The 11584-nt window shown below is 33.0% G+C and overlaps 2 protein-coding genes across 2 annotated transcripts; one reads left to right on the top strand and one right to left on the bottom strand.

Moving 5' to 3' along the window:
• The first annotated feature begins 8330 nt into the window (after positions 1–8330).
• Positions 8331–9670, top strand: LOC120166751 (HVA22-like protein f). The gene is made up of 5 exons (XM_039175962.1): positions 8331–8408; positions 8490–8516; positions 9047–9169; positions 9238–9484; positions 9569–9670. Exons 1-5 carry the CDS (start codon positions 8362–8364, stop codon positions 9593–9595), a joined length of 471 nt encoding a protein of 156 aa, XP_039031893.1. The 5' UTR covers positions 8331–8361; the 3' UTR covers positions 9596–9670.
• Positions 9671–10635: 965 nt separating this feature from the next.
• LOC120166744 lies at positions 10636–11213 on the bottom strand. The gene is made up of 2 exons (XM_039175957.1): positions 10787–11213; positions 10636–10698 (listed from the first exon to the last, which is right to left on the bottom strand). Exons 1-2 carry the CDS (start codon positions 11185–11187, stop codon positions 10686–10688), a joined length of 414 nt encoding a protein of 137 aa, XP_039031888.1. The 5' UTR covers positions 11188–11213; the 3' UTR covers positions 10636–10685.
• Between the last annotated feature and the right edge of the window lie 371 nt (positions 11214–11584).

Genomic DNA, 11584 nt, shown 5'->3' with positions numbered 1-11584 from the left:
CTTCTCTTTCTCCTCTGTTCAACGTCTGAATATTGTTCGATCGTCATGTTTTCTTTTTCACATGGTATTATTCACCGATAATCCTGACATCGTTGTCTCTGTTATGAATCTTGTCTATGTATTTATTTTCTTTGTTTTGACTGTTGTTGTTACTGTCATAATTTTTTGTTGATCTATTTCTTCTTCTTCTCATCACATTCGCTACTGGTTAATCTTCTCGATCGCCACACCATTGTCTTCGTTGTTGTTGTTTTTTCTCCATCTGTGATTGTCATTGATTCAAAATTGCTACCCGTATTCGATCTCATATTTGATTCCGTTTCAACTGGATTTTGTTCTCTATTCACCGCATTATTTTCATGTACTCTTTTATTATTATTATTATTAGGCACCCGAGGTCCCCTGAACTTAAAAAAAATCAATATAGCCCTCATTTTATTTTTTGGATCAATGTGGCTCTCCAACTCGAAAAAAGAATCCAATGATACCCTTTGACCAACGTTTTCCGTCATTGACCAATGTTCTGTTAATTTCTTCTGTTATAATTTGGGTAAATTACACCATTCATCACTCAACTATTTTCTTTTCTTCTATTTTGGTCACTAAACTCTAGAAGTTTTTATTTCAAAAACTTTAGAGATTTCAGGGACTAAGGTTGTAGTTAACTCATTTTATTTTAAGGGTCAACTACACAAATGGTCACTTGTTTCAAGAATAAATTACTAATCATGGGTCTTTTTGTAAACCCAAAATAATTCAGGGATAAAATACCCATTTACCCTTTTTCCATATGTTTTCTTCCCCAAACCATCTTCTCTTCCACTCTTCTTCCCCGTTTGATGAAACAAAAATATCTAATTTACATAATCAAAACAAAGATATGTTCGTTTCTGAATCAATCTTCGATTTATGATGATAATGAAGAAGATAATGCGACCATGGAGGTATGCTTCTCTGGTGAACAACGATATAAGGGGCATGCAACATTCAACATCAACCACTCATCGATACAAACGTCGTGGAAATAATGATTGCAACCCAGAATAGTCCTTAATGTCTCTTTAGCTCGGTACTCAGAAAGACAACTAGAGGAAGTGTTATCGCTCGGCGTCGCTAATCGTCGGCTTTCGCCAAGCAGTGTCATCGGATATAACTCGATGGTCCGCCCATCAAGACATTTGACTACCGAAAATGCTTCCGGATTGGGATTTTGATCATTGTGACGACGGTCTACCTTGAAGTGAATTACTAGGCCAACTATGAGCGAGAGGGTTATTCCTACGCCAAACATTATGTCAAATTTAGCTTCAATACTAAGCCCTATATGTAATAAAAAAAACACAATTGGTTAATGAAATATGTACTAACTATATTTAGATGCATAGAGTTAGGATTAGACAAAAGCTTAAACCTAATATAGCATTTTGCAAGTTTCAAATCAAATTAACCACTGAAAAGTTTTAGTGCTGTGGGTAAAGCAGAGGAGGAGCAATTGAGAACCGTGTAGCTTCGAGGATGTAACAATTCAAAAGGAGGGCTGATAGATTAAATCCCTGAAGAAGACGTTGTGGAGTGCAATGATCAGGGTCGTTGATCGGTATGTTTTGGAAGACGACAAAGGTTTTGGCTCTGCTTCCACAAATAAGGGAAGAGGCGCGGCGGAGAAGAAAACATATGGAAAAATGCTAAATTGATATTTTTTCCCTGAACTATTTTGGGTTTACAAAAAGACCCATGATTAGTAATTTATTCCTGAAACAAAGTGACTATCTGTGTAGTTTACCCTTAAAATAAAATGAGTTAACTACATCTTTAGTCCCTGAAATCTCAAAAGTTTCTAAAATTAAAAACTTCTAGAGTTTAGTGACCAAAATAGAAGAGAAAAAAAATAGTTGAGTGATGAATAGTGTAATTTACCCAAATTATAACAGCAGAAATTAATGGAACCTTGGTCAATGACGGAAAACGTCGGTCAAAGGGCCATTGGGTTCTTTTTTTCGAGTTGGAGGGTCACATTGATAAAAAAAAAAGATGAGGGCCACATTGATTTTTTTAAAGTTCAGGGACCTCGAGTTCCTTTTTGCCTTATTATTAATATTTGAATATTCTTAGGTAATTACAAGTAATATCTATTTCGAATCTTTCTTAATCATTAACAACGTACACATACCCTACATATAGGAGTGAACAAAACTCGACTCGACTCAAAAAAATCAAATTTCATTTTCAATTCTGAGTTATTCGAGTTGAGTTATTCAAAAAATTCGAGTTATTCGAATAAACTTAAATTATCAATTCAGTTTTCGAGTTCAAGTCGAGTTGAAATTCGGATACTTCAAGTTACTCGAAAACTAAAAATTTTATTATGCATTTTGACAATTTTACGATTTAGTCCCTAATTTCATTATTCATTCAATTCATCCTTCATTTTAAGTCTATTTTTAACCAAATGTGAACCACATGCTCCTAAAAAATTGTAGAATACATATGTACTTCCAATTCCTCTTTTAGGTAACAAGTTTTCTAGTTTTCAATTTAGTCCCTCAATTTTTCATAATTTTCTTATTCCTTCCATTCATCCTTTATTTTAAGTTCATTTTTACCAAATTTGAACTACATGCTCATACATCACTGTAGAATACATGTGTAACTTCAATTCTTTTTTTTAATAAAAATGCATTTTTTTTATTTAGTCCCTTAACATTGCATTTTACTCAATTTGGTATTTTGACTGCAATTATTTGTAAATGGTTTCTCCCCGTCAATTCCTTGATTCTTTTATACTCCCATCAATATTTTATCCTCAAAATAAAGAAAAATATAATATTGTGAATATATTTTATAATTTTAGATTGTATTTGATATGTTAAATAACATTATAATGTGAAAAGAATATGAAATATATATATATATATATATATTTCTTATATAGTTAGAGAAAGTCGAAAAATTAGAACCAATCCTTACCATAATGCTATAAATAATTATAATAAAATTAGCATAGAAACTCAAATAACTCGATTAAAATTTCTTAAACTCGACTTGACTCGAAAAAATTTCAAGTTAAGTTCGAGTTGTAAAATACTACTTATCAACTAGAATAACTCAAAAAATATTTTACTTGACTCGATCAAATGCTCATCCCTACTTACAGACACAATTACTCAAACTCAAAAAATTTGGAGAAAACCACTCATGTTACTTGATGAATTCTATATGCTTTTATTATTAGTTAAAAGATATATAACTTTTTAGATATTAAAATCACTTAAACGTAACATTTAACAAAATTTTTCTTAGTTATATACCTTCATATAAATAATACTACAAAAATATATGTTGAATATAGATTATATTTTTTAGTCAAATGCAGTTTTGTTTTTTCGTATTAAAGTTAGTCTAACCAAAGGTTATTGAGTGCACTAACTTAATATGTAATAATGACAACTTAAAAACTATTCTATCTCCCTTTCTCTTTTAAATAAATATACATTTCAATTGGACAAATATTTTTAGGTAAATTACGCAAATGATCACTAATATTTAGGTAAGTATTCATTTTGACCATTAATGTTTGAAAAGTCACAAATCGATCACTAACATTATCGTTTGTTATAAAATGATCACTCGACGTTAACAACCGTTACTGTAGGTGATGAAAAACTGATGTGGCGCGTTAACTAGTAATTTGGCACCATTTGACGAATATTTTGACCCACCCTTCTCTTCCATCTCAACTCTCTCATCTTCATCGCTTTGAAGAAACGTGCCAGAATCTTTTGAAATGACTATTACAATCCTTCTTTGAAATGAGCGAGCCAGAATCTTTTGAGCAAGTAACATGTTTTCATCATCGAATGAGATTTCAATGACGAGACACTGTTGACGAAGCTTTTTGACGTCATTCCGTTCACTCATATCCTTCACCAGGCGACGCAGGCCGCACATTCGTTACGCCATGCAAAACCCATAGTCGTACGTGAGATCGAACATAGTGGGGTTCATTAATCTGCTCGAAGTTTCCAAGGTAGCCAATTCGTAACCCGCCATTATCTGGGTTTCGTCGAGCTCTGTTTACGGGCTCATCAACGAGAACCTATTCTTCAAACGCGACTATACCAATTAACTGGCAAGACTTTACATCGCCACAAAGAAAGCCAGCGAGGAAATCGCTAACACTTATTACCACATCTACGGGCTCTCTCTCACCGGAATAAGATTCTTCACCGTTTACGACCCATGGAGAAGACCTGACATGGCATATTTCTTTTTCACTCAAGATATTCTCCAAGGCAAACCCATCGACAAGTGACATAAACCAAGTGGAGTAGCCCCTGGATATCACTATTCCTCAAGATATGCAAATGCAGATTCTTGAAATAATGCCATCCATTAATGTAAGCAACAAATTCGAAAAAAAAAACCCAGAATTGTAAGGGAAGTTATTAGAAGAGTTTGATGATAGTGAAAAGAAGCTTCCCTTTCCCCATTTTTTCACTTGCCATTGCAACATCCTGCATAATGATCAGCCTTTCTTGATGGCTCCGAGCAATGCCCAAAAGAACGAAGCAATTCAGGCGATACAATCGACGGCACGGTGAGCCTTGAGGAGTATAACCCAAGTCACTTGCTTCGTGTTTTTGTCTCGGCATTTCTCCGTCGGCAGAATCGGGACCGTCAATCTCCACCATCGAGTAGTTCGTGTTCTCCATTTTCACCACATCAATTTCCACATGCATTCGTTTCTTCTTTTCCTTCGGCCACCACGTCGGAACCATTTTCAGTGGGTTTTACTCGAATCTCAAGAATCAAGTAATGAAGAATGAACAAATTACTAAAACAAAAGGGAACTCATATTTAGATAGCGAAAGAAGGAAACTTTAAAGCATCCATTGTGCAGAGAAGAAGAGAAGAAAAGGGAGTGTTTATAAAGTGAAGATAGAAGACTAGACAAACAACATGAGAAAAACAAAATTTGAGGAAAGGTAGAACCAAGTAAGCTTTAAACGGTTCAGTTGGGTCAAAATAAAGGTCAAACGGTGCCAACTCAATAGTTAACGTTCCACATCATCTTTTCGTAACCAACAGTAACAACTGTTAACGTCAAGTGATCATTTTATAATAAACCATAACATTAATGATTGATTTGTGACTTTTCAAACATCAGTGGTAAAAATAAATATTTACCCAAATATTTAGTGACCATTTGCATAGTTTACCCTATTTTTTACCTAGTTTTCTCCCAATTTTTGTGTTGTTTGTCCCCCTTATTTTTTATCTTAATTTGGCCAGTGACAATATCAATTTTGGGTTTGGTCATTAACAGTTGATATTCATTGTTTTTTTTTTAACTTTTTTATATTGTATTATTATTATTTTTATTAGTTTGTAATAATTTTGTCTTTATCACACAATTTTTTTTTATATTTTTGACATATTTTCGCTTTTCTTTGTCTATCATTTAGTCGTTCTCTTCGCTTAATTTTTTCATGGTTGGATTTGACGTCACATTAACTTATCAAGATTACACTTATTGGTTATCATAATGATTTTCTCTGTCTTAATGGATTTGGATACGCAATTCGCATTCGCATATAGTTTTTTCACAATGATCGACTTGGATTTGTGATTGCCAGTGGTCTTTCAGTTGTTTGATCTCTTGTTGTGGTCTGTTTGCCCATGTAGTCATATCTATTCCTATTTATATTTTGCTCGAATTTTTTTAATGTGTTTAATATTTTCCTTGTATGGTTCAAGTAGCTAGTTTTTTGTGTCAGTAGTTATATGAAATGTCATAATTATATATTTAGTTTACGTTTATAGTTGTAAACTTTAATTATAATTTTAGATATGTTCGCTTTTAATAAAACTAATAGATTCTATTTGCATAAAATAAATAAATATACATTTTGATACTTAAATTTAATTTTAATATATAATTTAATATTTATTTTTTGGTTCAATTAGGAATTTAAACTTGGACTTAAAGTTTCATTTGATATCTACATTTTTTGTCTAATAATTACCTAAAGTTAGCTTTTAGATTCAAATGGGTACTTAAACTTGAATTCTAGGTTTAAATAATCATTTTGTCCCAAGTACTAATTTGGACAAAAAAAATAAAATTCAAGTACCATTTAAGCCAATAATTCAAGTTTAGGTATCTAATTGGATAAATAAAATTAGGTACGAGTTTGAACCAAGTCAAATTTAGGTATCCAACTGAAAAAAAAAATTAAACATCAAAATTGTAATTTGAAATCAAATTGAAGTAGTAAAATATATATTTATTTATTTTATCCGAAAAAGAAGACATAAATAAAGTTGCAACTTGAACATAAAGAGATCCTGAAAGCATACCCATAATGGTTGAGCTGTATTTAATTTAATGAGAGGTCACAAGCACATGCATAATTACCATCGTATATTAGTGGTGAAAAGAGTTAAAATCCTTACTCTCGAAGCCAAGGAAGGTTCCAACACGCTTCTCATGAACGTGCTCGCCACTTCTCTAACAAATTTGCATCAAGTTTCAGCTAGCAAACGAAGATTCGTGTATATATATATATAATTGGGTATAGAATGCTAACATCACATGTTGATATCGTAAGTTTGATTTAAGAAAAGATATGACATGTATCGACTCACATTCAAGTAGATAATTAAGTTAAATTTTAATTTAATTTTAATAGTTAAATATTTAATCTCTATAATATCCACGTTAGAGATTGTGATTCAAAATTTATTTGACGTAGTTTGAAAAGTTCACAATGCGACCTACTTGTTGAAAATTTTAGATTGAGAGAAAAGTATGAAACTGTGGGGCAGAGAATTCTCACAACATGATGTAAGTTTATTTTCTAGGATTTTATGCCTATACAATTATAAACCCATTCTAGGATTTTCTAATATTAATGAGGGGTTAGTGTGCAAATTAGTTCATAATGTGTCACAATTAGTGTAATTTCTATAATCTCTCTTGTAATATCTTTGACAATCATAGTGAATTTTTGCCTCCGTACTAGCTACATGAATAAAGTCAAAATTTTCTTCTAGGGATAGAATTGAGAAAAAAATTACTGGGTGGGGGGGGGGGTTTAAATTATAATTTATCAGGAGATATGATAGATAAGACACCTATTCGATAATTTTAATATAATAGAGTGGCATTCGGAGGGCAGAATGGAGTCGACGAATCTTCATCCATTTTCACGTTGTTTGTTAACAATTGATCACCTAAACTCCATAAAGGTGACTTATGGCAGATCTTTGGAAGACAAGGCGATATTGGGGTCCTTTTATTGCTAACAAAATAGATTAAACATGGAAAATGTTTGGTTTTGTTAGATTTACAAACAGGCAAGATGCAGATAAAGCCATTGATAGGTTAAATGGATTTAAGCTATACAGATATAGAATTCATGTTTGCATGACAAGGTTCAATGGGAGAAACGGGTATTAGAGGAAGAAACACTCTATTCTAGCTCGTTTAAATTAGAGTAAGGTTAACAAGTCGCTGAAAGAGATCAAGAAGAGAACAGTCGAGTTCAGGAGATCTGGGGAACTGAGAAATGATGAGAAAGACTCAGGTGTAAGTAGTAGTCAGGGAGAACAATACATTAAAAAGTACAGGGTTTCGTGTAGGATGAATTACTGTGGAAACTAAGTAAAAGTCTGGTTAGCACAATGACGACTGATTATAACACTGAAGAGGTGAAGTCAGGGCTTCATAGACGGTGTCTTGGAGGTTGTGATGTTAAATTTGTTAAGTTCTATCATCAGTCCTTGTATTATGCATAAGCTGTAGTTATAGTTCCTATTCTCTAATTTTAAATCACAGTACTTTATTCATTTTGTCTCTATATTATTTGGGTCATGACTGAAATTTCAAAATTCGAAAAGTATAAGGATTAAAATTGATTAAATTAAAGTAGAGGGACTAAATTCATAATTTTTGTATAGTACAAACTAATGGCAAAATTTGACCGAAGGTCGTGCGTGCCAGTGACTTTAAAGATTCCTAGAAAGGCTGTTTTTCTCTTTCTGCAAAATGTGTCTTAAAGTCGGGGAAAAGGATCGATATCCGGGGTCAAAGAAAGGTATATATACCATTAATTCCATCTGAATGAAGCTCATGTTATTTTCTAGTTTCTTTATTTCGATGTCTTCTATTCCGATACTTTTCTTGTTAGCAGAGAAAAGGAAGAGTTTTGGCAAATCCACACACATTCTTTACTTGGTTTCATCGTCGTCGTCATCATCAACTTCGTCAACCTCACAAAGGTTTTAAGTAGTGCAGCCATGGTTTCATTCATCCATTCACCATCATCATCAAATTAAGAGCTAAAGCTTTCTGCTGAAATGGGTGTTCTCGCAGCAATCGCCAAACGTCTAGATGCAATTGTCGGGTACTGATTTTTGTTTCTTCCTTTATTATTTATTAACATGTTGGAAAGTTGACATTAAGAATTTGGTTTTCTGTGTTCCAGGCCTGGAGTAATGCTCCTGTATCCATTGTAAGTAAATTCAAAAATATTTAGTGTTCTTCTTCTTACTGCTTTAGGTAGGGGAGAGGTTTTCGGAAAATTTTAATTTATTCGAGTTGATGAGTCATATTTTATAACTCAAATTTTATTTAAAATTTTTTGAATCTATTTGAGTTTTGGAGTTAATGTTTAAATTCAATTTTAAATATTCATAATACAATGATACTATTTTATAATATTAATAATATTTATAATACATTTCATCATATTTTTTTCATATATGATATATATATATATTATACAAAGTTGAAGAACTCGACTCAAACTTGAAAATCAATTTACTAATTATTAAAAGTTTTGAGTTACTCATGTTCTATTTTATAATGTGATTCGAATTTAAAATTTTTATAGTCGAGTCAAATTTATAAAATTACGAGTTGAGTCAATACGAGTTGAGTTTTTTTAAATCAAATAAAAAAATAATTTCTCGAGTCGAGTTTTGCTCACATCTAACTTTTAAGGTTAAAATGAGTGATGATTATGTATATACCGATGAACAGATATGCTTCAATCCGAGCAATAGAAAGTCCATCAGTGGTAGATGACCAGCAATGGTTAACCTATTGGATTATATATTCTTTCATCACCCTATTTGAGCTCTCGTTTTGGAGAATCCTCGCTTGGTAAGCAAACCCTTTACAATTACCCTATTTCTCATCATCATCGTTATCTCATCATCATCATCATGCAGGGTGCCATTATGGGCATACATGAAGCTGTTGCTGTGCATGTGGTTGGTGCTGCCGATATTCAATGGGGCAGCTTATGTGTATGAGAACTATATAAGGAAATACATAAAGCTAGGAGGATTCGGGGGATCAAATTATACAGACGATCAAAAGAAGATCCTCCAGATGATTAGCTTAGACGCTAGGAAATATGTTGCCGAGTACATTGACAAGCATGGCTGGCCCTCCTTTGAACGAATCATCAACGCGGTATATACACATATTTCTGTTCGTGTTCGTTCCTAGTTCTTCACTATTCCTAATGTTTTTGGCCTCTGTGAACTGGTTTTTCAGGCGGAGAAAGAAGCAAAGAAACATTGAAGTCTTTACGATTATCACCGACTGTCGAGGAATGCATCAAGTTTAAAGTGAAACTTGTTTGAATTGAAGGAGAAATGTGTGTTAAATTTCTGGACATGGAATGTATATCACTCAAGGATTTATGGTACAACTCGTTTTAAAAATTTATAAGTTGTATTTATTTTTTACATCGCGTAATATTAAAAAAATGATTGAAATTAACAATAGAAATTGAAGAAATATTTATAAAAAAAGTTATCCTTCAATTTGATTTTTTTTTAATTTCAACTATTAAATCCAGTTATTCTAATTATTTAAAAAATATATGTAAAATTTAAAAGTTTCACTATGTAAGTGGATCTTAATATATATATATATATATGAGACGAAATTCATTGATATTCACACTGTGTATCATATATGCATATCATATATGAAAAAAACATAAAGAAATATATATGTATTGTATATGGTTATAGAGATTGTTTCCGTGATATTATAAATATTGATAATTCAATTTAAACAAAAACTCGAACAACTCAATTCGACTCAAATTTTATAAATTAACTCAACTCCAAAAAAAATTAAATAAAGTTTGAGTCATAAAATATGACTCATGAACTCGAATAACTCGATCAAACCCCACCTCTAATCCTTTCTATAAAAGAGAATTGGAAGTGTTGAACTATCTATGTGATATGAATTGTGCTATGTTTAAAAATGGATGGAACTTGCTCCAATTTATAGGCAAATTTAAGGCCACATGAAGGCCAACTGATAGCCTCTAGGTCTTCTGTTATCCTTGGCCTTACATTGAGAACGAGATATTGCAAGAAGAAAATGGTCAGTGAAAGCATAAATCCACTTTTACAACATTGAGTTACAAATTCCAAGTACACAAATCTTAATTCATGATGTAGTAATTAGCTGATGCAAGTGATTTTCTTCTGGTTTTTTGCTCTTTATGTCCGTCAATATATATGCATATAAATATACAATCTCACTGGTTGGTGATGGCAGCAAAATCATGAAAACTGAGCTTCATTCTTTAAATGATTCCATGGAACTTGAATGCAAAGAGCAGTAAAATTCGGCCTCCTATCCTGATAGGCTAGTATACAGTCCTGTACAATCACACTCATGATTTATAAAACTAGCTGACAAAAAACTGAGAAGGAAAATTATCAGCAGGACGAGAAGACTTACTAAAACCTGTAAATCTTTGTTGATTTCTTCCGAGTCTCCGACGTGTTGCCGCTCTCGGTCAGGGATGTAAAAGGGTTGGTTGAATGGATCAACCTTGAGTTATCCGGATCCACGTTTTGGTTCGGTTGCAGGATGTGCTTCACTCCAGGACTCAGTTTAATTGGACTCAATCTTGTCACACCATATGAATCAACATTGGAAGAATCGATTCCAGCTGAAAGTCCGAACCGAGTGCATCGAGACTCATTCGGACTCCATCCTCCAAAGCTTGCTTCATTCGTTTCAGGTTCAATTTCTAGTGATCCCATGTTATGTTGAATGTCATCAATGAAGTTTTCTCTTGTCAACCGAGTTGCAGCTCTCGATTCATCTCGAATTCCTAGATTTGTTACCTTCATGGGATTCATTAGATAATCTTCTTTAACTGCAGGCCTCTTCCTTGCCTTCTGGCAAATATCAGGTTCCTTACTGCTGGCAATTTTTTGAATTCATTCTGTCTTTGAACTTGATTCGGTTCCTCTGGCTCAGGTCAACAGATGTTGGTTTAACTAAAGATGGTTGCCCAGCTGAAATTTTCATTTGTGAGTAAGAGATCACTGGATTGCGATCATAAGAAACTATTGGAAAACGAGGAACCGATCGGTTCATAAGAGAAAGAGTTTGAGCACTATGCGGACAATGTCTACCACCCACATGAGGAGACAGTTGAGAAGGTGTACTAGGTGCCTGCACTTGCTGTGTTGCTTTTAATAACCATGGGATCAAGCTCTTCGAGGATTCTGGACACCAATATGGTTGGACTTG

This window comes from Hibiscus syriacus, unplaced genomic scaffold (assembly GCF_006381635.1).
Source record: "Hibiscus syriacus cultivar Baekdansim isolate YM2019G1 unplaced genomic scaffold, ASM638163v2 tig00111644_pilon, whole genome shotgun sequence".
NCBI lineage: Eukaryota > Viridiplantae > Streptophyta > Magnoliopsida > Malvales > Malvaceae > Hibiscus > Hibiscus syriacus.
This window is presented reverse-complemented; position numbering and strand designations above follow the sequence as displayed.